The 27,265-nt window shown below is 39.3% G+C and overlaps 1 protein-coding gene across 2 annotated transcripts in view; it reads right to left on the reverse strand.

The window, feature by feature from the left end:
* rgs7a (regulator of G protein signaling 7a) overlaps window positions 1-27,265 on the reverse strand; it is a 47,547-nt gene that overhangs the window by 14,754 nt on the left and 5,528 nt on the right. For both annotated transcript variants that reach the window (XM_069144476.1, XM_069144475.1), the window contains exons 3-4: window positions 5,967-6,063; window positions 2,144-2,194 (exon numbers count right to left, since the gene is read on the reverse strand). In XM_069144476.1, the coding sequence (XP_069000577.1) occupies window positions 2,144-2,194; window positions 5,967-6,063 (148 nt within the window). The remainder of the gene's footprint in view (window positions 1-2,143; window positions 2,195-5,966; window positions 6,064-27,265) is intronic.

The raw sequence follows: 27,265 nt of genomic DNA on the forward strand, positions 1-27,265 counted from the left end.
TTTCAGTCTGTTCACTGATATGCAGTTTTAGACCATTGTTATTAATATAAACCTTATGAAAGCATTTTCAGTGCTGCAGGTGAACATTATCGATGTAAATTTGCTGGATGTATTGAAATTAATGTTATAAAATACATACTTCAGTAACAATGCAAAATAAATTAGCATTCTGGCTGAGTTTATTACATGAAGCAGACCTTATTTGACAAGCTTTTTGTTCTAGTTGTATTTTTTTTTTTTTTTTTTTTTGGGGGGGGGGCATATTACAGATGCCCATAATATAGATACATAATTAATCATAATGCTGTCTCAGGCATGAGGAAAAGCATAATGTCCTTTACACGTCAGACACTTTTTTCTTGGCATGAAGGAGAGGAAATAAACGGAAACCAAAGATGATAGCACATGGACAGTCTTGTCTACTTGGATCAGTAAATGGATCTCAGATATTGCAGGTGGTTTAACAGCTTCCTGGCGCCCTTTAAAACACACACACACACACACACACACACACACACACACACACACACACACACACACACACACACACACACACATAAATATGCTCCATACAACGTCAGCACTTCCGCCCCCACAAACAAGTACATGCATAAAAACTGTGACGATATCAACATGCACAGCTGACGAACACAGACAGAGACAGGTAGCTCCTTGCATACAAATGACACAACACACAAAGGAATTATGAGTCGATTAGTCACATTTATGAGCTGATTGTACAATACTGAGGCACCCAGCAGAGCAGAATGAAATGTACATCCACACCCATAAACACCATGTAAACACACCCACAGTACACACACACACCCACCCACACACACCCACACACACACACACACACACACACACACACACACCAGAAACTCTGATTGTTGGCTCAACTTCTTTATCACCATTTCTAATGCACACAAGCACTTGGTTTTAACTTTCCATATTTGTCAGACTTCACCCTGCCTGATTTTGAATCATTTGAATTGCAATTAGGGGCTTAAATAATGATTTGACAACTCCCTTAAGAAAGTCTAGTTTTAGGTTATCACACTGGATTAGTAAGTAAGAATAAGTAAAGCAAGAATGAAGATGAAAAAGAAGTAGAAGAAGAATAAAGTAAAACAATTGCTGCAGTGTAGCTGAAAGACACAAAAAGATCAAAGAAAAAAAATGCAGAGCTGTGAACTTTTGCATGTCGTAACATAATTGTACATATAGGTTCCACAAAGGCCTGTAGGTGTTTCTCTTTCTTTGAATGCAGACTAGTGAAAACATCTAAATTAAATTTGTGCAATATCTGATCTTCACTTCTCTTTTAACCCTGGGAACCACCAGCAACCATCACATAGAGTATAAAGAACTAATTAAGAGGAGATGCCTCTTTCACCGTTCACACTGGAGGATGTTTGGGAAAACAAACTGGTGTGTTGGTGCCATGGAGTCATTCTGAGCTACAAGTTGAGCTCTGTGTTTTTTAGCTGATATTTGTTTACATTTTGGTAAAGTAGCACCATTAGAAAGTATTTCACAAGTTCGCTATTATCAGATTTCCGAGCGCAAATTAAATGAAAATTGACAACGTGAGCGGAGTCATTTCCACTGCCACCAATCTACTTGTTGACCCTGCAGTTAAAAGGGCCAAAACAGTGGACACACTACAATAAGTGTCTTCCCGTTGTTTTTAGAACGTCTAGATCTAGATTTATTCACACAGCTTAGCTCCACCCAAACCAGCTCAAAAAGCTTCTTTTAAGTGAAAAATGATAAATGATACTCTTCAGACACATTTTTCTTTCATCACAACAGCTTAAGGTATGTGCATGATTTTTTTTCTATATGCACTTCTTAACATTTTAAATTGATGAAGCTCACTCTTGGGGTAACCAAACTTGACAGCAGCTCGGAAACATTCACGTGATTGGCTGAAAGCTGAATCGCTTTGTGTCGCAACGCAGCAGGATGTCTGAATTTTATTGGATCGATTTACCAAGTGACTTTGTGTTATTAAATTTAGAGATATATATTGTTCGCACCTTTGGCGAGCTACTGAGAAAAGGCTTGCAAGCTGCCTGAGCTACAGGTTGACCCCTGATCTGGATCAGTATTGAGTATATCAGTATTCAGCTTTTACCTTGATCTTCAATGTCCAGGTTCTTGATCATCCACTGTACAATTTCAGACCCTGAAAGAAAAGAAAGCACATGAGTATGAATTCCTGGCATATTTAATGTTGTCAGTGTGCTGAAACACATTTTTGCATTTAGATGCAAATGGAAGGGAAAACAATGATACCCCTAACCCCCCCCTCCTCCCCACATCATCACAGTGCATACCGATTCCTCTCACCTTGCACCATGTAGGTGGATAATAGGCTATCCATTACCAAATATTCTTTTCTGACACCCTCTGCGAGCCAGCTCTCTTTGGCTGAAGTCCATTAATGTAAATGACTGGTGGCATAATGAAGCAGGCGTTGTGAGCCGTATGAACACAATTTGACTGACTCAAAGCATTTGATTAATCAGTTCATTACATCGTACACTGTAAACTATCACACACAAAAAAAACCTTAAATGTGAACAGGTCAGAATATGGGTTCAAGAGAGGGGCTGAGTAGAGAGGAGAGAAGCATACATATAAACCTGCATGAGCAAAAGATAAGTCACTCCACTTGTATCAGTTTTTTTTAAACAGCTGACGAAATCATCAAGTCTAAAGATGACTTGCGCATCACTTTTACATTTTGATAGAATGAACATCAGACTTTCGATAGGACGGACATCATTTTGCATCATCTCCATCTTAGAATGCAACCGAGTAATTTCCTCATCTCAGAGAAATTCAACAGCACGCTGTGACCCCCAGGCATTTTCACACCACAGCACAACATGTGACTATGACAATTTGGCTAAATATATAATTTCCAAGTTATTATTACTGTCTGTCATGCTGACAGGTAAAGGTGTGTTGAGGAGAAGAACGCTACAGAAGGAAGAATAAAGGTGTGAAATAAAGACATGAGGGAATTCATACAGGGAGACAGTAAAGCCCCGTGGCTGTCTCTCTGACCATCGAGCTACCTTTCTATCGGTCTGCATTTTGTCTCTCGGTTTCCCTTTCATTGCACCCCTATGCTTTTTTAGCACCCCCATAACCCGATGAGATTTCTATGGATTAACAGCATTAATACAAACCCGTCTTCACACTATCAAAGTTGACCCACTTTCTAAAACAGAGCTTAAATGAGATGTGTAAGGTAATCCTCTAACAAGGCTGCTCCCCAAATTGATTAATATCCTGGCCATAGATTGGGCCCTAAGCACTTGTGTGCTAGTGTGTGTGTGTGTGTGTGTGTGTGTGTGTGTGTGTGCGTGCGTACGTGCGTGCGTGCGTGCGCATTAGAATGTAACAATAATGTAAACAGAATGGTAAACAATAGCATCGACTGTTCAAAATCCCCTTGATGACAAATATTGGATAGCTACTGTTGCACATAGCAACAGGATACAGCAACGGGCAATGATGTAAAACATGCACTGATAATCAATGCTTTAACAAAGTTAATAGATATTGGTGTAGGAATAAAAGTATGAGATGAATTAAAGTAGCTGTGAGTTATATTAGGACCATATGAGCTGAAGACAAGTATGCTGCTTACAAAAATTTTAAAATCAGAAAAAGGCTATAATTATGCATAAAAAAAAAGAATTTTAAAATAAACTGAAAATGGTATGTCCTGTAATAGAACAGTAAATATATATATATATATTCCCTAATCTCTACCATGTGTGACATTTGTTTGAGCATCTACAGAGAACAGCAGACGAGCTGTTTCTAAGCTATAGTTCTGTTACTCGCTTAAAGGAAACATAACCTAACCCGGAATACCAGAAAACACATACACTATGAGTGAAAATATCATCCACTTGAAAACATTTCACACTGACATGACTTTTGTTCCACAATGATCGATAAAAACTGCCCTTGACAAAAATGATGCTATTATTTTGATTATAATATAGTTTTAAACGTGGATTCAGTATATGTATAGTACTGGAGTTATTTAAAAGTATGTACTGTAGACGCAGAGCAACAGCAGCTACACATAAAAGATATGTTAAGCTCCTGCAGAAGTAACCAGTGTTGCAGTTTGCTAGCTGCTCTCTTTGCATAATAACTGTCAAAAAGACAATACGGACATGAATCTGAGCTGATGTCGACTGGCCAGAATGATCAATACAGCCCTCCCTTGTTTCTAACACACACTGTGTAGCAGACTTGGCATCAAAAAGGGTAAAAAAAAAAAAAGAAAAAAAAAAAAAGAGCCATGCTTCAGCCCCCTTTTTTTTATGCCCGAATGATTTGTCGTTCATTTGTTTCACTAACGTCACTAAAGCTTAAATTAGCTATTTAAATATATCTGTGTTTGTGTTCATGTGTTGGTCCTCACTGCCAACCGTTTTTCTATCTGTACCCGATCCTGCCCACCCATGACAAAATAGCCATGTCACTGTCAAATGTCACTAACAGATCAAGTGATGGTGACCAGTGGTGGTTCTGGCATTGCGGATGGCCTGAGGCAAAACTATGCAAAAAAGGGGTTTGTGCCCAGTTTCTGCAGGAAAAAGTACTTATAGGAAATACTGACAATTCTATTAAGGGTTTTTAAATTATCAGTAGACTTCATAAGTCTTTGATATTTCATCAGGATTTTGACTCTATACAGAAGAGATTATTTGGACAATAATTATCAGGATTTTAATGTGATACCGTAAATCTAATATTAAGTTTATATTTCAGTAAATATTGCATTGTTTATTATCTTTGCATAAAGCAGAAATGATGGGTTCACTCTTCTTAGCTTTTGAATGTGCTGTTTAACTGAACTCATCTCTCCAAAGCAGTATCACTCCTGCATAGAATCTATTAGGTTGCACAGCTCAAAAATCCAATATTACCCCCTTGACATTCGGCGCTGCTGGTGTGAAATGCTAAGTAGACAACTCTCACAATAGTTCAGTGTTTTGTTTGGAAAGAACAGAATGGAATATGTGGTGGTCACGTATTTAGTGGATGAGTCGGGAAGGAAAGTTAACGAATCGAAATGGACACCGCATTCAAAAGGTTTTATGAATGGCAGATTTTAGTCATTCCCTAATATCTTCCATTTGTAAATATTTAGAATGGGCAACCTATGCTTCCCATTTGTCAACTTGAGTAGCAGAAATGTTCTTAAATGGAAATTCAAATGGCAGAAAAGTTTCAATTGTCAACTTTTATAAGCATTTCTTAATGACTAAAATCTGAAGACCTTGGAGCAGAATGACCAGGTTTCCCAGTTGTCAAATAGTTGACATATTTGTATGTAATAGATAAATGTCCCACAATAAAGGCTGCTGTACTTGTTCCACATCCAACGGACACTCCTAAAAAATGTTAGCTCCCCAAAAGGTCTATGGAGCCATTGCTTTGTTTGCTGTGGGCAGAAATAGGCTGTTCAGTCTAACTTTTGGCCCATTTGAGCATTGCCTAAGAAACTACAAACGATTGAAAAAAAGTGCCATTTGGATACACCTTCCCCAGTTGATCCTCTTGAACTACACTATATCCAGAATAGCAGGGTTTTTTTTCCAACTGTCATGAAAAGGGAACAGCTCAAGTGTTTGGAAGGTTCCCATTTGACACATCAAGTCTTAGTTACATTCCCATTTTGTTGTCGTTAGGAAAGCGAAGTATGAAAAGTTCCCATTTGGTAAATGGCTATTCGTCAAATTGCCTTTTGGAAAAATGTTTGCCATTTTGGGGGCCCCCATTCAAAACGGTAAAAAGTTGTCTGAATGGCAATCGCTCTTGGCAACCAAACTGTCAGCAGTGTTCCCGTTTGTCTGATGGCCATTTGGGATCTCTTTTGCTGTAGAAGAAGAAGGAAGGGAAGGGAGAGATAAAAGCCTTACCTGAAAAGACACTTGGGATCTTGGTTAGAAAACTTTTCACTGTCCGGATGGGAATGCCATTTTTCTCATCCTGCATGCGCGCTATTACTTCCTCCATCTGGACAACACAGGGACAGTGAAAGAGAATGAGGGAGGAGAGAGAGAGACAATAAGAGAAGGAACACTTTCCATGAACTTGCCTTAAGTTGTGTGTAAGCGAGACAAAAACCGGTAAACAGATACAAACAGGCTCCTGTGTGGTTCATCCATGTCTCTGAGGGACAGTGTGAGGCAAGGAAGTTGGTGACTAACAATCACAGCTCAGATTTCTGCACAAAATCTCTCTGATTTGTGTTACTTGTCACAAAAAGCCACCAGTAAACTGCACCTATTGAATTATCTAACAGCTATTGAATTTGGGAAGTTCAGCAATTAAGTTTCTTGTTATTATCTATCACTGTAGCTATATTCGTGTCCCGAAACAGCATCAAATCAAAATCTTTGCAGAACAGACGGCAAAATGTAATGTTACTAAAAAGACATTTCAGACACAAATGTTTCGTGTTCAACATTGACTGAGTTAAAAATTTGAACCACAGGCTGCACAAAGAAATGACATAAACAGGCGAACAGGCACACATGCAAACACACAAACATTTGCACACATGCCTGGGACAGAAATGTACTGGGACTTGTCTCAAGGGCCTGGCAGGACAACACAAGGCAACCATGTTTCCAAGAACACACAGAAGGGAGCAAAGCAGAGAGTAGAGCAGAGCCCTGAAACGTCAGTCGGAAGCGGATGCCAAGCTCCCTCCCCTCAGAGTAAAAATATATGCATAGAGTTCAACAGCCTGGCAACACACTGATATGTTCTACACAAACAGGCACACATTAGAAAAAAAACACAAATAATGTTCCACATTATATCCCCCCACTTTTCTGTACGAAGAGGCATTCGCTGAGGATGGTACATGTGATTCTTTCAGGGTTTGTCCATTTTAACAGCGGTATGATGGCAGCATTACTGAGAAAATTGAAATATTTCTAACATTTCTGCTTGCCAGCGGTAGCACAGAAAACAGGAATGCGTGCTGCTTTCCTATCTTGGGTTTGACCTTGCAAATTTTATAATCAATTAAATGTTGTTTTTTTTTCCAATAAACTCTTAAAATCTATTCTAAACATTGCAGTGTCGAAAAGCAATAATAGGCAAAAATGCATTTTCTGACTCATTCCGAAGTGAGGAGATTATTCTTTTTTTCCAGGTAGGAACGACACCTTCCACCTAATATCCAGCGCTCCTGCTGCAATAAAAAGTTGCCCTTTTTTATTGGTTTCAAACAGTAAATGTAGGTGACAAAATTTTACTGGAAATTGATGTTATTGTTTCCCCCAAAAATGTGCCGCAAAAGTGAAGCGAAAATAGCAAGGTCCCCAAGAGAGATCCAACTAGCCGAAGATCAAACCGGAAAAGTTTCTTTTTTATTGTATTACACCTAAAATATAACAAAATGTAAATTGCTGTGTGGTATCTGGATGTTGTGATGGTGACTGTGCACTGCACTGAAGTGTTATGTTGCTTTCACAGGTCGGACTTCATGCAACATCCCCTTCAATTTTGTTCCCTCTCCGTCTTTTTATATGACACACACACGCGATTTATCAGTGCAGCTCATCTAGGAAAGGCAACGCAATCTGAATGCAGCCAATTCCATTTCATACAAATGAGGGTTTTGTGTGGGTGAAAATGAATTTCTTGGCCATATTGGTGAGAAAGGAATAGTTTTGATTATGAACAAGCTGGGTTTGATATGTAAATGTCTAAAACCGCTCTGGTTTGGCAGTTCATGAGCCAGGACTGGAGTATAGTGTTATAATAAAAGCTTGCTGCTAGTCAAATACCCTAAAGCTTAAAATCATCCCAGTTAGTGATTGGAACCTAATTGACAATGATGAAGCACAGACAAATGCTGTTGCGAAAGAGCTCAGACCATCCAGGAAAAAAACAAAAAAGGGAGAAATAAAAAGAAAAAAGCCCAGAATTGATGTAAAAAATACGCATTTTCAGATTATTTCAGTCTGTTCTGTTTGATCTCTTTCTCCCACAGATGTAGTTGCATGAGGTTTCCTTGGTAATTTACCCATGTGAATCATCACCTGCAGTTTGGAAACAGCTCAAATTTCTCACACGTATAAATAATCTTAGTTAAGGAATCTGTCATAACTGCTTCTGGCGATCTTTCTTGAATATCTGCTTCTTATTCCTGTGTACATGTAAATGATGTCTGAAATGCTAAACCCCAGCAAAAACCAATGTCACGCCAAAGACATACCAATGTCTTCACCAGCAGGAGTCACATTGAACTAAAATCCACTGCAGCAACAACACATATCTGTTTCAAATAAGAGACTCTGCTGCTATCATTTCATTATTTTGTTTTAGAGTTATTCTGGGAAATGACTGACTTGCACTTAAATTGGAAAAGGTTTCCAGGGTGCAATTAAAGGAGACTTTATTGAGCACAACATAGTGAAAGGTGTTGAACGTCAGAAGATGTTGAACCAAACAGTTTACATATTAAAGGGAGATATTTGTTCTTTGGTTTTCTTCAAACAACACTGTTAAAGCTAAGAAGGTGGTATTTTTAACATAAAAATGTGTGCTAAGGCTCAGTGAGAAAATCAGCAATGCTAAAATCAAACCAAACCTCCTTCCTGTATTTATATAATACCATTATATAATTCAGGCTTGCAATGCTGTAGCATGTAAAATTGTCACACAAGACAAAAAAAATTACCAGTAGTCATGGACTCTCTTTTTATGTCTTCCATGGTATCATTCAATTTGTAGTATTTAAACTAAATGAATCTTAATCGTGTTGAGCGCTTCCCTTTTGAACAAGTGTGCCTTACAACGCCAACCCCTCCGTATTTGTCTTTGTCTCTCCATCTTTCTCTGCGAGTTAGCTGATACTGTGAGACACAGAGCAAATAAGGACAACAGCAACAGTGATCGATACATCACACACTCTCTCCTCTCAGCAAACCCTCACCGCCTACACATGGTAAAATGCCACCAGCGTGAATATTCAGGATCTAAAGCTCTTGAAGTCAGGATGCTCTCTGGCTTCATGTTGTGAGGAAGAGAAAGTCATTTCCCACAAGAGAGAAGGAGAGAGAGCAAGAGCGCCTCGCTGTCTCTCGTTCTCTCTCTGTCCCCCACCCATCCACCCACCCAGAGCTGTCTGACTGCGTCTCTGCAGCCTCTTAACAGATAAGAGTGAGTGTTTTGGCTGCACAGTGTGAATCATTGAATAATGATGGCACAGGACTCAGTACATATGAAGTGACTAACAAAAGCTCCGGATATAAGCACACACTGAGTTTCAGCACACGGCTTCAAGCACTTCAAAGACTATCACTGAGGGCACTCAGGGAGCAATCAGAATGTTCTGAAGCACCATTTGGAGCAAAAAAAATTTTTTTCAAACCGGTTTGTAAATCAATGCTGCCCTCTTAGATTTCTTTTTAGCCACTGTTCAGTGCACAGAGTCGACTTATTTGATGGTCCGTTTCTAAAAAAAAAAAAAAAGCAAATCGATAAAAAGATCATTTATTACAAAATCTATCTAGAAAGGTTATATTGTGAGCACATCAGCAAGGTGGGAGGTTCTTCAGAATGTTCAATTTCGTCAATTTTATTGTGTGTCTGAAGGTAGTTCATTTGAAGGTGACCTTCATTAGTTGCTCCAGAGAGAAAACTAGAAAAGAGGTTCTTTTGCTGTCTTGTTGATGGTGTTGGAAAATGGAAATCATGAGAAGGTTCACACTCGATCTTAGCGATAACAGTTGCAGTTTTCATCCATTTAGATCAGGCTTTGAAAAAGTTGTCATGGAAGTGGTATCTTTCGCTTCCTCTTTCTTACTACTGTAAACTAACAAAAAAATAATCGAAAATGAGCAACATAATTTGGGTTAAATTTTTTTGAGATCTGATTTGGCTGTAAATTGCTGTAAATTGCTACGACCTTGACATTTGATATGCAACCCATAGAGAATTCTTTTGTTGATTTTGCTGCACAGTGTTGCAGTACATAGTTTCAATCCTCAACAAATAATTATTATTCGTCTCCAGTGTTGACCTAGATTTAAGTCTTAGAATGAAACCATCAGTATTCAATGGACCCAATCTTAATTTTGAAACAGCCTTAATTAGAACACCATTACCTACGTATGCTTTAAACCCTTTAAACAGAAATGTATTCATCAGAGAATGAACAGCTCATCATGATATATTTTTCACAAAGAAAAGTCTAGTCATGTTACACATTAACAAAAAGTAACATGGAAGCGTACTTTCGCTGCAGATAAATTTAGCCCAGCCTCTTTCTGTCTGTGCGGAAGTAAAAATCTCTAACTGTGCGGCTGAGGAAATTAAAAGCTCCCCTGTTCTCCATCTTCTCATACACCCTCGCACCCGCCCAGCCAGTGTTATCTGAGGACAAGTGTGTCGACATGGGGGGAACAAATATTCCTCCCAACTCTGCATCACACTCGCACATCATGGATGATTACACGCACACACCGACACGCACAAACAGACAGATATTCTCTTTATTACACAACACAGAGAGCACACAGCAATTACTAGTCGCATTGCAGGTACATATGCACCCAGAGAAACACACACACACACACACACACGCATCCATATTAAAGCTGATGAACCCAGAAGGTAGGGATTATTATATTTTAAAAAGCGCAACATCAAAATAGGTGAGCAACACAGTTTAAGTCTGGCTGCCTAAGGCGTTGTGAGAGCAGCCTGAATAGAACCTGTGGCTATATAGGATGACAGCTCTACCAGATAAAACGGGCTTTGCAGGTGGTTGATCTCATTTCCCTCTGAACTACAGGCGTTGGCTCCGTGAATGAGGCAGAACCTGTGGTGAAGGCTGAGAGATTTATTTAAAATTGTATTTGCGCCCCAAAACCAACAGTGATTTACAAAGAAGTCCAAGCAGCAGTATCAGATAGAAAGTCCATAACTGCCCAAAAATCATGATCATAATCATTAATATATATATATATAGATATATAGATATATATGTATATATCTATATATATATACATATTTACGATCTATGTATTTATTAGACAAAAAGAATTAAGGTCAACACTACGGCTGCATCAAATCACAGTGAATAGCTATGTCACCACAAATGAATCACACATCTCCTCTGGACAGGCTGGTGTATTTGCATATTGAGCAAATCCGAAAAACACAATGTTCTTCATGCCACACCGTGGGGAATAAGGGCAGCCTACAAAGCAGGCAAAGGAGGCTGTTAACATTTTCACAAAGAATTGCAGTTTTTTTGATGGTTACAAACCAGAGCATTTTGGTGCATGGCTGAGAGGTTTCAGTGAAGGATTAAAACATAATAGCTCAGCTAACTGGCTCCTGTTCGCTAACAAGAACAAAACATTTTAAGCCATTGCAGGCTAAATACAAACAAAGTTAGTCTGACACTTCTGCCTGCGCTGGTGCAGCACTACGCCATGTGGCCATTCAAAATAAAATTATCCTGCAGATAAGTGAGGGAAGTTATTGAGCTCACACTGACAAGGTTGTTGAATAGATGCCATGAATCTTAAGTCTCTCTGAGGTTACGGTATGAGTTACCACAGCAACACAGTCTGCAACCAATATCAGAAGGATGTTTTAGCCATCACTCATTCATGAGAGAAAGAAATAAGGGGGGGAGTGGGGGGGTGTAATGGATGGTACATTTTATATGATATATTACAGTTAAACCTTTGTTGGTATTTATTAAGAAATTCCATGATTTAATTATGGGCTGTATAGAGTTCTGTTTTATTGTCATTACCCCAATATTTGGTATTTTATTAGAACTTGCAAAACTATTATTATCTATATTATAGGTGTGTAATATTTAAGTTGTCTTTTTCTGACGGCAACAAAACACTTTCCACTGACATAAAACAGAGAAAGCAGCAAACCTTTACGTTTAAAAAAAAACTAGACACAGCATATATTATTGTTGCCTTAAAAAAAATTACAAATATTGAATGATTTATTAATTGTCAAAATAGTACACGATTGTTCTTTGTTAAGCCCAGAGAGACTATAGCTTGTTATCTATAAAGCAGGCAGGGTTATATTGTGGGAAAGGCCTACGATAAAATGAGAGAAAAGCAAGGAACATAAAAACGAACCTTTCTCTTGGCAACAGATGGTCATGTTATGTTTGCCCTGCTCACATTTAATCTTACATGAAGCATCCTGATATATCCGTTGAGTTTTAAATACATTTTTCAGGCCCGGTATTGTGTTTCTTTCTTATACTTATTGTGCATTTGTATTGTCCCTATCACACTTCTCTCTATTCTTGCAAATCTTCAAGGTACGCTGACGGGAGACGTCAGGTGGAGAACAGACGGCAGTGTGCTTCACAGCAGGCTGGGATCACATAACGTGAGAAAAAAATGCGCAGGTGAGAACACTTCCTGGAGCGAAGGTAATTACTCCATCCAAGCTGAAGGTCTATTTCTATTTCATCTGCAGTTTGGTGCTTGATAAGTCTTGCTTTCAGTTTCACGCAATACAGTTCTGTCTTTGTGTACACAATTAAGCTCCATTGAACCATCAGTCAAATGTGAGACTGTTGTTTCTTGGAATGTCACCTCAGTGTTTCTCACGAGATGATGTTCTCTTACTCTGCACATGTGTTGCTTCTTTCTTCTTTCTTCTTCATTGTATGTCATCTGAAATAAAATCACATCCGACCATGTGCAGTCGAAAGAAACTTGAAGATGTAGAGTGCTTCATTGCCATTTGCAGCTCATGTCTTTATCTTTCCGGTTAACTGCAAAGATCTATGAATTTTTTAGAGGAGAATTATTCCTCCTCGATGGCTCCTCTCTCCTCACTGCTAACATCATTAATGTGTTTCATAATGTACCAGTCAGTGGTGTACTGCTTTGTCCATTATTTCTCGATAATGGAGGACTGTGATAAGAAAAACCTGATGCTACTGTAAAACACTCCTGCTCACAGCAGCAGCATTATCATAAGTGAGCTCTGATGGACAGTGAAGGACAGATGGCTTTCTTACAACAGACTTTCATTTATTCGGATGATTCCAAATACATGTCGTCAACCATGATGCCTCCTCAGCTTTGAAATGCTCCTCGAGGTGTGACTGAAGCTTTTTAATGGCTTGATCTGATTTGGTCTGATTTGCTAATGGATCAAAGTGTGACTGATGTTTGTAGGCAAACAAGTAGATTTTTTTTGATTCCCCATGTGGTGTTATTGATTTAAGGTAACCTGAGCGGCAGGCTGTTGTGTTGTTTTCTGTGTGCTTAAATTTAGCACCTCTTTCTGTTCTGAGTACTTTTTGAGAGACAAAAGTTTTTATAAAAGGAAAATAATGTGAAAAATTGTATTATGACTCAGTGAATTTAATTAAATCAAATTAATTTGAGTCAAGCTGAATTTTGGATTGTGCCAATCTATTAAATGTGCTTTGATGAGTTTTCTAGAAAACAAACAAAAGTAAATTTACATATATAACAATTCTCACACTTGTGTTGAATGCATTTACTTCCTCATAAAACATTTGCAAAGCTAGTTTTTCCGGCATCATTTACATGAGTATTAAATTGCTAGAAGTCTCCGTCTTTCCTGTCTTTGCCAGCATATTTCTGTATGCCTTGACATGTTACCACCACCTGTAGATCAGTGGAAACATGTGAAACCATTGGTTGGATGTCCCAACTCATAGAAAAACATATCCACAATGCCAGCTGTGGTCAAACACTCCTGTTGTATAGAAACATAGGAGGCCAACTTTCCCTGTGTTTCCTTTGGGTTATCAAATAAAGCTCAATGAAGAATTTGCTAAAAGATTGAGAATGAGAAGTCCCATTATTAAATAGAACCTAAATTAATTTATACGCACAGATTTAAACTCATCAGGTCTGGAGATGTGAATAACATCATACATGTTATCAACCAGAGGTGGTATTGAACCTGGCTGATAATTAAGTGCTAGAATGAACACACACACACACACACACACACACACACACACACACAATTTCTGTAACTTTATGAAACTACAGTCTTAAATGTGCACCCACTTCACACAGCAAATTGTACAGTTTATTAAGCTCATGCTTTTAAATTTTTCACTTTTCACACTTTCACTTTTGTCACTTTTTCCATCACTTTTTCTGAATACAATCACAGCCGGTCTATGGTCTACCACAAGTTCTAAAGATGCGATGTTTGACCATGTTAGAAATAGAAAGTGTTCATCCTTTCATTTCTGACAGTCTCTCCGGAGACACTGATAATGATGCATTGGTTTGTACACATTAAAAGTGACACAAATTATTGACAAATGAATAAAAGAGAGCTGCAATGTACAGCATAATGCTCGATTCCTCTCTCACTCCCCCTCAACTGGCCAATCATGGCATTAATTGGGTGTGAATGTTGCACTGTCCGTTTTGGAAAGTTACAGGTAATGGGTGACACAGACATCCCCTATCTGAAACCGGCAAGGTGACGGGGAAGTGGTTTCCAGCGCGATCAGACATGCTGTTCAGACATGCGGTTCAGACAGACCATAAATCCTGCTTGAATCCATTCAAAGAATGATTGAAAATCTGCAGCATGATTCCAGTTTTTATAATTCATCCCAACTCATCTCTCTAAATGACAAACGGCTTTTCACCCAGCCTTCGAGTGTGTCGCTTCGAAACATTTATAAACACTTTTGTGTTCAGACACGCCAAATAAACGAGTTTGTTTTGAGCACACTGATAACTTTAGTCTCCAACCCATAAGTCATCTCACATCCTGTTATTCGGCAGAATACAGGCAAATGCAATCTCTTTTCTACTTACGAATTCATAAAATACAGATGCAACAGTGATCACAATTTTTTTAAAGTCTCAAGCAACTACATTACTCAAGCTCCATTTTTGCTTCAAGATTTTAGTAAAGACAGATATAATCAAGAACTATCATTAATGATACATCTTGTCATTGTGTGAAACTCACAACCACATAAATAATCTGCATATTTCCAGGTTGAAAATCAGAAGTAAAGATCAATAACAGCTAAATGAGCGGTGGCTCCATCTAATCAGGTGTAGGAGGTGTTTGCATGAAAGAGAATCACCTTTATGATGTTTTTCAAACTAATTTATTCATGGCCTTGACAGACCACATTGAGGAAAGTTCATAGACAGTATATAAAAGTGGTCATAGCTTCTGGGTCTGAAAAATGAGGCCAATGCGGAAGTGCCTTAAGCCGCAATACCACCGAGTGCCACTAGAGTTTGGCCCCAAAAAGCCTCCAGCTTCATAGACTCCCATTCAACTAGTCTAATGAAATACTAAATCAATACATTTTTTCCACTAGTCATTTTGCTGTTATTAGCCAAAATCACTCACTCTTATTAGTTTTCTGATGGTCCCTCTGGAAGTAATCCCGTCGTTATTTCACATCTGTGTTTTTGGGACGGTGTTTGACTGTATTGCAGTCAGGTTTCTGCTATTGGTGGACGGGACATAGTATCGCTGGGTTTCCAATCAGATCGAGTCAGATCCAATGCTTGCTCCCTCCCAGCTCACCTAAATATGGTTTCTTCTGGCTTCAAACCACTCCAAATTAGCAAGATGGCGACAGACAACATCCAAACTCAAATCTTAATACCAGCCCTTCACAAATGTCACTATTGGTTGCAGTTTAAGAAAGATCAAATCTGCATGACTGTGGAAGGCTCGTATGGTACTAGTATTAACCAGATCATTTGTTTCACTTCCTTAACTTGTCATTCCTGGAAACTTCTACATTATTTCTATCTGTAGGTATTTTTCTGATAACAATAATCATGACCCTCCAGTATCATTTAATGTCTCTCATACTGTGCCTCTCCATTGTTTCCTTCCTTGATGGAAGTAGCATAATCATGGCAAAACACTCCTGGGCACAACAGCAGAAGTAGCAGTTGCTGTTTTGTCATCTGGTTTGATGGACAGATGGTATTATCACTATGCCATTTAGAGTGCTTTCCAGATGGTTGCCAACAGATACTTGCCTCCACAATGCCCTTCTTTGCAGTATTTTCAACAACACTCTACAGCTTTTTTACAACTCACGGCCTCCTGCCTCCCCACATCCCCAGAGAATCTGCATCCCCGGCGTATGGCTGCAGAAGGATGTTCAATATTTCCCCTGACTCCTCAACATCTCCCTCCCCGAGGAACAACCCTCTACTAGAGAGAAAGAGACAAGAATTGAATCATGGATGAGAGGTAGTCAGCCAGCAATGCCCGCTCCCTGGAAAAAACACAGGCATTTATCCTCATTTGACATTGCTGCGGTTAATGCAGTTCTTGTTCCAAAGTTGTCAGCCAGTACGTTTCTGCCATCTCATGCTTTATGCAACCAAAGCACATTTAAAGTATCATACAATTCCTGAAGGACTGTAGTTTTATGTTCTGGGGCAGACTAAAGCGCTACGTAATGACCTTTTCATCATAAAATATTAACTTTTAATTTGGCCAGCATTGTACTTCACTGTTGCACAATCTTAATATGAAACGGCTCCAAATTGCTTACTCTGATTAAATTTATGATATCTTGGCAATAAGCAGGCAAAGTTAGTAACTAGCTTGCAGTGATGAAATGTTACTAAATGCATTTCCATGTCAGCCTTGTACACGTCTCTAAATGTCTGAACACGGTTTGTCATTCACAACCTGAATTGCAACCTAGTCACGTCAAGCTCGGCTTATTTAATTATTTCTCTGGGTTTGACAAGGTCGCGCTCTGTGCCGAGCAAGGAGGCTGATGTGTGTTAAAAATGATAAGACAAGCTAAACTTAAAAAAAATAAAAAATAAAATAAACCCAGAGGAGACTTTGGTAAAACAAACATCAGGTAGACCGCCTGTAAATAGCCTCCAGTTCAGTTTGCAAGAATGTCTTTCTGAACAGTTCAGGTTCATTTACCCCCCCCCCCCCCCACACACACACACACACACCCCACTCACTGCAATGTCATTATCCATCCCAGTGTTTCACTGTAGACATCGTCATCGTGGTAGACATCACCCATCCCTAGCCTTCCACCACTGCTAACTAATGACCATAGCAGACCATTTAGAAGCTAAAGAGTCAGATATTTACCTGAGAAGATGATGGAGATCAAAAACAGAGCTAAAATTAGAATTTGAGCGAACAGAAACACTACCTCAAATAAATGCTAATGTTGCTCTCTGTGTGCTTAATATGAAAATAGGTAACACATTTGCTATAACAACTTCATGAAAACATTTGAATGCTATATTTACACTTGTTTCATTGCCCCAAGGTTAAAAAAAACAAAACAATACATTTTGTCACAAATTAAGAAAACATTTTTTTTATTGTTTTATTGCGTTCATCATATTGCCACTCTTATTTAAAAATGTATTTAATCATCCGTGTCTTATTTGCGGGCTGTAACAGCAGTCAGAGTAAAACAAGCACCAACAGAAGCATTCTGTACAGTCATTTGCTTATTTGTGGTCTTAGTGATTTTGTCGTGGGCATCAGTAAACGGTGAAACTACCATAAAACTGCTTGCACTTTCCTTTGCTGATAAGCAACAAATGTTATGTTGTACTTTTTTCTGATACATTTGACCCAGGGCTCAATATCCCACGCTCTCGCACAAACACACACACACACACACACTCATTTGTCTTGTAATACTTCTGTTTTTCAGTATTATCTTTATTGCATCTCATCACTGTTACGCATCAGTTTAGATATATTTCTCCCAAACCTTAACCTTCTTCACTTTTCTGTCCACTATTACGCTGACTCTGTTTTCTGACTGTTGATCTATAAATTTAAGTATTTAATTGTTTAATGTTCATTTGTAGAAGGGCAAGTACGTAGCATAAACCAATGCCACACACCATGGCATTAATAGCCTAAGCTAATTTGCAACGCCCGTCCCTATCTGCTGAAATCTACTACGATCTGATGTTCCCGGCTGGTGGTGGGATTGCATTCTGAGGGCAAGGCCTCTCTCTCTCTCTTTATCTCACACTCTCGCTGTCTCTCTTTCTCTCACTCTCATCTTCTTGGTGGGCGGGCAGTGGGCGCGATGACTAAGCTAAGGTTAGCCATGTGCTGGAACATAATCCACTGAAAGCCCATATCCCTCCTGCCCACCTACCATGATTTCATCACTCAAACAGCATACTATCATAAATTAGGAGATAAATAAAAAAGAAAGAGAAAGAAAGAAAGCTGCATTACTTTCAGATGTATTGTGCAAAAGTTTCCCAAAAATCTGCTCAACAGTTTATCCAATTGCTAATGGTTGCTAAAGATTACTGTAAGTAAAAAAGTATGCTCTCATCTGTTGATCAGCCATGCACAGACAATTACATATATGAATTCACACTTCAATAAAACAACAGACTGGTTTGAAAAGATCATGCTGTGATTTCAGCAATTATTTCTGATTAGCAATCAGAAGTTGTTGACACTAAGGAGATTTGTACTTAGGCGCATTTAATAACTGCGCTTTTATTTTTGGTGATTAAAGAGTGCAAACTGGCCATGGGAATACTGTAGTGTTAAATGAAATCACCCCTTTAATCCTTCATCATGGTAAGCCTGTTAGCAGTGTTCAAACTGTCTGCCATTACACTTTAGGAGTCTTATCATTGGGCACCAGAGGGCATGTTTACGTAGACCAAACAGAGAGACAAGGAGGAAGACAAAAAAAAAAAAAAAAGGATGAGAGGAAAAACAGAGAGGAAAAAACAGGTAGGGAGGCTGGGTATGGAAACAGAGATGTACTGGGAATAGAAAAGAAGGGAGGATGCTGTCTATTTTTAGGTCCCGATAACATGAGAGAGAGGAGGCCTCACTCCTCTCATCCTCCTCCTCCTCTCCATCCCCTCATTTCCCACATTCCTCCTTGGCACGTGCAACAGTCAGAACGGCTCTATGTGCCTCGAATACCAATAAGAGAGAAGCAGCTGGATACTGGCAGGCTGACATTCTTCTGCCTTCTCCTGTCTGCAGAACAGAGATGAGACAAGGACTGGGTGTCTGACAGGACACGCACACATACACACTTCAGAGGACACACCAGCCAGGATAGACAATAAACCGATAAGGGCAGACTGTTTGACGCAAGTGACACTTGAACTACGCAGCAATGAAGATGAGGGACGATAAGCTTTGTTAAACCTTTCAAAACCAGACATTAGTGGAGTAATTCAGAGTGTCATCAGGTAGAAATTATTAATATAGTCATGCTTTTAGACGGATAGATGGAAAGCTACAGGACCTCACTAAATTAAGAAGACCGACCATTAAAACGTTATCACTGCTAGGTTGGAAGTACGGTTAATATCATTACTGGCAAAAAGAATCACAAGGCTGTCAACTTTTCAGATATGTACAGGTGTGAAGACTGGGATGTTGCAAATGAGACCACTGTGAAAAAGTAATTGCCTCAATTCATACATCCATGTAGGTCTGCTTCATTAATGGCACATTTTATCATCCTCACATCTCTGACATATCCTCTCACTCGCTCCAAAACCAGCTCAGGGCTCAGGGCTCTGCTGATACAGGCAAGGGAAGCTAATATCAACAAATCAAATCAGTCCGTTGCGAGGAATAGAGAGACACTTCCCACCATATGTGAATGCATTGTTAAACCTGACCTTGTCTCATTTCATTCTGCTCAAAGTTAGACAGCAAATTTTATCTTTCGTCCGGCGCAGGGATCTCGTGGACATGTTTCTTGTCCGTCTGTGACGGGGCTTTATTGGGAGATGAGAAACACTGTTAACAATGTCCAGTCACTGATTTACAGGTCGAGCGGACAAGAGACAGAGAATCTGATAGACAGTATGTTCGAGTTATCAGCGGTGTACAGTGTAATTGGATCCTTTTACATCAAGTAAAAATAGCAATGGCAGTGTAAAAAGGAGTAACAACAAAACTTCAAATCGAACATTAGTATTCGCAGATGTAGTTTGTATGTTGTTTAATTGAATAAACTGTAGCCTTACAGGTACAGATGTTAAATCAATCTAAAACAGATTTCATTAGAGGGGCACTAAGGGAGCGCAGACTTCCACCAAGGTCAATAATCCACTCTTCTATGACATGCAAATTTGCAACTTCAACCACTACATATGCCTGGATATATTAACAAAACTATGAGAGTGATGTCAAAAAACGCTTGTGCCAAACTGAAGCTTCACATCTCAGCTGTACCGGTTCTGGTTCTCCTCTATGAAACCACTGTCCTCGAGTGCTCCATAGCGACTACTGGTTGTATGAAGTTTGAGCAGGTGTATCCTGAAAGTGGAGTGTTATATGGAGTCATTGTATTTCTAGGTTGGCCTATGTTTTGTCATTATTGAATTTTACTACCATCTACTGGATTTTAAGATGGATCGCATCTAGTAGGCCAAAAGCCGTACAGCACAATTTTAGTGAAAGTGAAAAATTATTTATGAAATGGCCCTGTGATTAAAATCCCCGCCAAAATGTACTGGGTTCTTCCTTGGTCCATGTTAAACCCTTCCACCAAGTTTCATGAAAATGGGGTTGGTAGTTTTTCCGTAACCTGTAATACAGTAAATATACAGTAAAGGCCATTAATGTTGTAGCTAGCCTATAGATAGTCACTTGTTAACTGTAACTACTTTGGCAGCTGTTGCTTAATTTGAAACTGCACAACTGTATAACTGCATGAATTTGATTACAGATTTTATATCTAAAATCTTAATCTTGTATTATAGCTGTCGATGAAATGTAGAGGAGTGCAGTTTAAATATTTCTGGCAGACATTTAGCAGCATTATAATTTCAAGCAGCACATAATGAAAGTACCCCAATGAGGTATAGGATAGAGAAGGCTACATTAGTAAAAGTACTTGAGTTACTATAGCGATAGCTTTTCACCCTGTTATTCGTGTAATCGTAAGTGAAAGAAACAGAAGCAAGCATAAATAGACATAAACACTCATATTCTGTCACTTTGCTAGGCAAGGGTGTGCTGAACACTCTGTCGAAGTGTTCGAGATAATGGCATTTAACGAACTGCTGGTGTGGTTGTCATGGGGATCCAATCAGAAGAGCCACCAGCTACCACAGTAGAAACCAAAACAGAGGGCAGGAGAAAGCATAACCATTACACAGTACTGTCCACAGGAAGGTCATCTTAATAAGCAATGAGACATTGTAAGAAGTCATTGCGATATAAAAAACCAACATGAATAAAATAATAGTTAGATAAGGATTCCTGATGAAAGTAGTGGGAGAGTGAACCCTCCAGCAGCTGCTACACATAACGATGCTTTGAGCTAAAAGCTACCACAAGCATGCTGGCGGATGTGTTTATTATCTTAATTTGGTGAGTTAGCGTCTTATTGTTTAATCATTAGCATTAAACCATTTACTTATAGCTGGGGCTTTTTTTTTTTCAGGTATTTGGTCACAAACCAAAGTACAAGAGGAAATAAATTAATTCTGACCTGGTGATGACACAAGAAGAAAAGTAAAGATAAACTAAAGATATTATAATTTATCCTTCAGGGAATCTGAAGTTCTCCACAAACTATCATGCCAATCCATCCAACAGTTTTTGAGATCTTTCAGTGTAGATTAACGTGGTAGACCTACAGAGTGGCATTCATTGAGCCATACTGCCAGCATGGTTAAAACAGCTCCTGTCACGGTATTTTGAAATGTGTATATTAATATGCAGTTTCATTGCCAGCTATATAAGAATAGCTGTGATTAATCATCTTGTTTACATAGCTGCCTGGACAAGAAATACATACTTTGAATTCATTTAATGAGGACACTTTCCTCCCACCAAGTGCTTAATTTATTTCCTGATATTTTAAGCTGACATAATTATTTGAAGTGCACCTCTAGGAATTGAAATATATGTCAATAATATAGGCAAGCTGAATTAATTAAATCTCACATTTGAAATCAAACATTATTCTTTATCTACCTGTATATCGATCTAACATAAAATTCGTACCTTAAGAATTTAATACTGGAATTTATTGTTATAATGTAAAGTTTGCTGCATTATTTGGTTAGGTTGATAAAGCGTCAGGGTTTGACATAAGGATAGTTGTGTGTACAGCCAAAGTATTTCAAAAATCGACAAACATTTTGTTTGTAACTGGAAATAATCATTTCGTAACATTTTAGCAGTGAAAGGCACAGGAACAGAAAAAGCAGCAGCAGGTTGAGTCAAGATGGCGCCTGAGGTTTATAGACTACACTGTGCTGTGGATGGCTGTGCTTGCTAAGCTGAACTAATGGTGTGAAGCTGTGAGCCTCAGTAGGTTGCAGGTGGAAGCTGCTAAGTACACAACCTGCGAGCTGAGAGAGAGAGTTTGTGTCTGATGAGCTCAGATGTGCACAGATTTAGACAAAAGTGTGTCTCTCTATCTGTTTTGGCAAATGAAAATGTATGTCTCAAACATGTGAAAATGTACCCTCTGGAACAATTTTTGGTGGACTTGTATTATTTTGCTCGTATTGGATTTACGCATTGGCACTCGGTCATGGCAGGCTAATCACTGAGACATGATTGCTTCTGGGAGAACGACTCCTCATTGTTGAGAGGGGCACCGAGCTGCGAGGGGACAATCAAGCCGGCACTCTCAGTTACAGTTACAGTCAATTTGTATGGAAAATGCCACATCCAATGGTTGTTTGTTTAGAGAGAGTTCCCAATAAAGCTATGAGTCACGAGTGAATCATTTCACACAGGAGGAGAGATGACTGTGCTCCAGCAGGGTTTAAATACATTCCTCTCTTTTTCTCTGTGTGAGGATAAAAGCTGACTGGAGTGGCATGGGCTCTGACTAGAGCTCTGATGACTTCAAAGAGAGGCGAGGGATGTGAGAGGAGGGGACAGGGAGACAGCGGCGGGTGGGTCTTTTTACTGGTGGTGGTGGTGGAGAGAAGGGGTGAGGGGCTAGAGGGGGGAGGGGGGTGAGAGTGCACATGTGTCCGGTACAGCGCCAGAGAGACAAAGAGAGAAAGTTAGTGTGATATGGTGGATGTATGAGAAACATCAAAGACCTGAAAGTGAACAAAAGAGGGCATGAGAGTGGGAGGGGAGAGTGGGGGGGGGAGGAGAGGGGCATGAAAGAGACAGAAATGAGAGGGCAAATGTGAACACCAGAGCGAGAGACAGACAGTGATGGAAACTGGGATGAAAAAGTTTGGACTGAGAGAAATGTTTTCACAAGTCTACACAGACAGACAGAGGCAGGGGGAGATGGAGGAAAGGGGAGGGATATCTTGCAAAAAGACTTTTTTTTTTTCCTTCGAGCTGCCAAAATACACCAAAGAGAAGTGAGATAATGCATGAAACGGTCTGCGGAAAAGATAAGAAGATTTCTTATTTCTGTTTACTTTTGAAGGCTCTTGACGTGCAAATATGATTTTAGCTTTGGCAATGATTTGAGGCAGCGATAAAATATACAGTGGTTGCTTTGGAGAACGGCATTCTTCCAATTATTTTTCTTCTCCTTGTGCAGAATTCTTTAGTGAATGTAATCATACTGTATAATGGAAAAGCACTGACATTTACGAAAAAGCAGTTAAAAGAAATTAGTTAGCTGTGTCGTAGTTCACGAGTCGCACAATGAATTGGTCTATTTATTGGAAATACATTTTCACATCCAAAATTCTATCTAGATTGCAAAAAGTGTGCTAGTACATGTCAAGGTAACCCTTCTGACTTACCTGACGCATGCCGCTGCAGGCAAGAAAGAAAATGCTGTCGTCCTGTCCTTCATTATATAACCAGGAATCACTTACTTTATGCTCGATGTAACTTGAAGTTGAATTATTTCAAAAGTGCAAATTGAGAAGCAGACAGGATACCAACTTTCTATAATAAACAGCCACAAATCTGACACATGAAGACAAGAAGGCGAGTGGGAATTTAAACATTGTAGACAGAGAGTGCATTAGAAGTGGAGACTGCATGGACACCGTTTAGATTCAGATGGCGTTTGTAGCGAGGGAGGGTCGGGTGAGGAGGGACGGGGATATAAACAAGGAGAGAACAAGGGCGCGTAGATGTTTCGGACGAATGCGCAGACACATAGCAAGTGTGTGGTGAATGGAGAGAAATAGAGCAAAGAATTCGGATAAAACTGTCACCCTGTCTGCTTCGCTCTACGTGTTCCTCCCCTCGTTTTCACTTTGGTCCAAAACTTTGCCTCTCTGACCTCATTAGGACCATCACTCGAGAGATGGTGGAGGATGCATTCGCAGCTGTGGCCAGGGCACTCCTGTAATCTTTTGTTAAATGTTGAGCTGGAATTAAATGGCCAGACAGAAGCGATGCCTGAGTCAGCCTCAAGCTCAATGCCCAAGCTTCCTCAGACTGTTATATAACCCTAAGAGACAGGACTGAAGACTCCAGCTGTGGCAGACATGTACAGAGGGGAGAGCTTAGAGCAGGACAGGCCTAAGTATCTGTCCACTGTCTTCACAGAGCTGCTGAAACCATAACTCTACATCAAGCTGCATGGTTTTGGATTTGATGTCCCAAATTAATTTTTGCTAAGAACACAGTTTTGTCTTCTGTGATTCTGATCATATTTATATGCAATAACACTTCATGTTCACCTCAACATGTAGTGTAGATGCAGAAAATCATCTGATTTGGATGGACACGCAAGATGCCTTTAATACTGGACACCCAGGATCATTCAGTGCTCCTCGTCAGGTTGACTTCAAAGAATGTTTCTTTCTTGCCAACATTCAGATAAGAAAACACTCTCATATCTGTCTTTTCCATATAGAGCCGGAGATGATAGACTTAGTTTACCATAAAACACTGTGTAGACTGTAAAATTCCCTCTAACTTCATACTAAACAGACAGATATTTGATATCTAACTCCGAGCAAAACATATGTGTGTTTCCAAAAAATTAAAACTCTCACAGGAATAACAAAAAGAAGCTCAACTCTGTAAATGTTCTGCAGATATTTTCAATAAGCTTGTTTTGTAATTAGCATTGTGGCATCTGTGTGCCACGATGTCATTTTTATTACTACCACAAATGGGCACTAAAGTTGGATTTTTGTTTTGTTTTTTTGTGGCTTCTGTGTTTCCTCTGATAGAACATAGGCTAATACAGGCAGCATTACATCCCCCCCTCCACCCCCAAAAAAGTATTTTGCTATTGCAAAACATTTGCATACTACAAGATACAGATTGTCACTTTAATGGCTCTGGCTCTCAGCCCAAGATATAACTTCAACCAAAACAAGCCGCAAGGTTTAAATGCTTTTTGTGGGGACAAGTTCAATAACCACAAGCTAGCAAAGAAAGAGTAATTATGAGTATTCAGATGTGGTAAGAGATAAAAAGAAACACAAAAAAAACCAGCAGTTAATAACTTGCCTCTGATAGTGCCACCTACTGTGCATGTCCCCTTTGTGAGCCTTTGTGTTTATTTGTGGCATTTCATGTGGCCTCCGTATAGATCAAAATTAGAACTGGGGAGAACGAACTCCCAACACAAACTGTGCTATCCTCCTCATATTGGTTTTTATCAAGAAAACCTCCAGTCACACATGGTATTTGTGGAATGTATTAATTATAAATGGCGCCGTGACAAGATACATCAGTTTGGATGGTTTGTGTTTTATATGCTGCTCTCATAGCCAAGTAAGACTTTCTCTCATTAACACTTTTACCTGGTTTAATAGTGGATATAATCTTTATAAAAAAAATGGCCGGGTGATTTTCTGAGGCTCCAGTAGCATGATGAGATACCAGAACTACACTACGATCAGGTGTAACGTGTCTATAATGCCAGCCCCTCTAATTGCCGTTTAGGTATTAATGGCAGCAAATACAGGAAAAATGGATTAGTTTGAAACGCACAATGCCATAAATGCCAATTTTCCATCCAACAGCGTCTGCCAAACACCCACACTTCCCCTCAACAGTGTAAGCAAGAAGAACATGCATGTTTTCATACACAGGAAGAGAAATCGCCTGGCTGGCAAGCTTGACATACAAAGAGCCCCACTTCACACACAAAGATTTCTCTCTGATCTGGCAATTATAGATCATCCCCCTCTTTCCCCCCCCTCCTCCCCCTCAACCCCCTCTTTTTCTCTCGCTCTCCCCCGGTCTTAGTGATCTTCTGATTGCAGACTGAGGGAGACAGGCAGTACAAGAACCCTTCAATCTGGCTCTTAACTGAGGAAAAGCTGAAAATGGATTCCGTTCCCTCTGCTTTATGACTCATGAACAATGTAGGATGGTTGGGAAATTGTATTGATAACAAGGTAGTCTGATATAGGGCAGGTTTAACAGATGCAGATTAGGCCTAAATTGAAAAATGCTCCCCAATGACACGATCACTGTTGAATTTACAGCTGTCTAATCCGGGAATCCGAGTGTTAACCCTCTGGTGTTTCTAAATTAATGCTTTTGTCTGCTACCTGAGAACAGAATTTACATTTCGCTTTTTGACGATCTATAATATCACATGACAATACAGCATCACGCATTCATATCAGTTACTTGCTTGCATTTTAAAGTGGCCGAGATTCCAGAGGATTAATAGTGGCTACAGTTCTGCATCATCTCACAATACTATATTAGTGCTGTGTTGCAGTGATGCAGAGGAGAGAGTATGTCTTGTTCTTGCAAAATGATCTCTTGTACACAACCACTAAATCAATTGACAAATCAATAGCATACACTAATACCTTTGCCCTATTTGTTATTTCTGTTTGTTCATTACTTCATTGCTGAGTCTCACAAAGGGGAAATGGTTCAAGTCTCAGTGCAGCATCAACACCCTTTTCAAAAGTGTGAAGAACAGAAACCCCTGAAGCTGGAAACACAAAGACAGAGTGCCAACAATATCAGAAGGAAAGTTTGTAAAGAAATGTAAATCACAAGTTTGACTTCACCAATATCATTAATAAATGCAATTCTTATTATATATTATATGCAAAAGCTATTTGGGCCCGAGGGCTTTCTAAAAACAGAAATGTGCTGCTTCTTGTTATTATTATTAGTTGGTAGTATAAACATTGGAACGAACTAAATTGTATTAAAAAAAATCATAATTACGTGTAGTACTTGGTCATGTGAAATGAAATCATGACTGCTGCTTGATGGTGATCTGAAGCATGTATTGATCAGGGACTAGCTAATTGCTACAAATGTTTGT

Source organism: Embiotoca jacksoni, unplaced genomic scaffold, assembly GCF_022577435.1.
Source record: "Embiotoca jacksoni isolate LCO1_2020_lvr unplaced genomic scaffold, fEmbJac1.0.p SCAF_12, whole genome shotgun sequence".
NCBI classification, from domain to species: Eukaryota; Metazoa; Chordata; class Actinopteri; family Embiotocidae; genus Embiotoca; species Embiotoca jacksoni.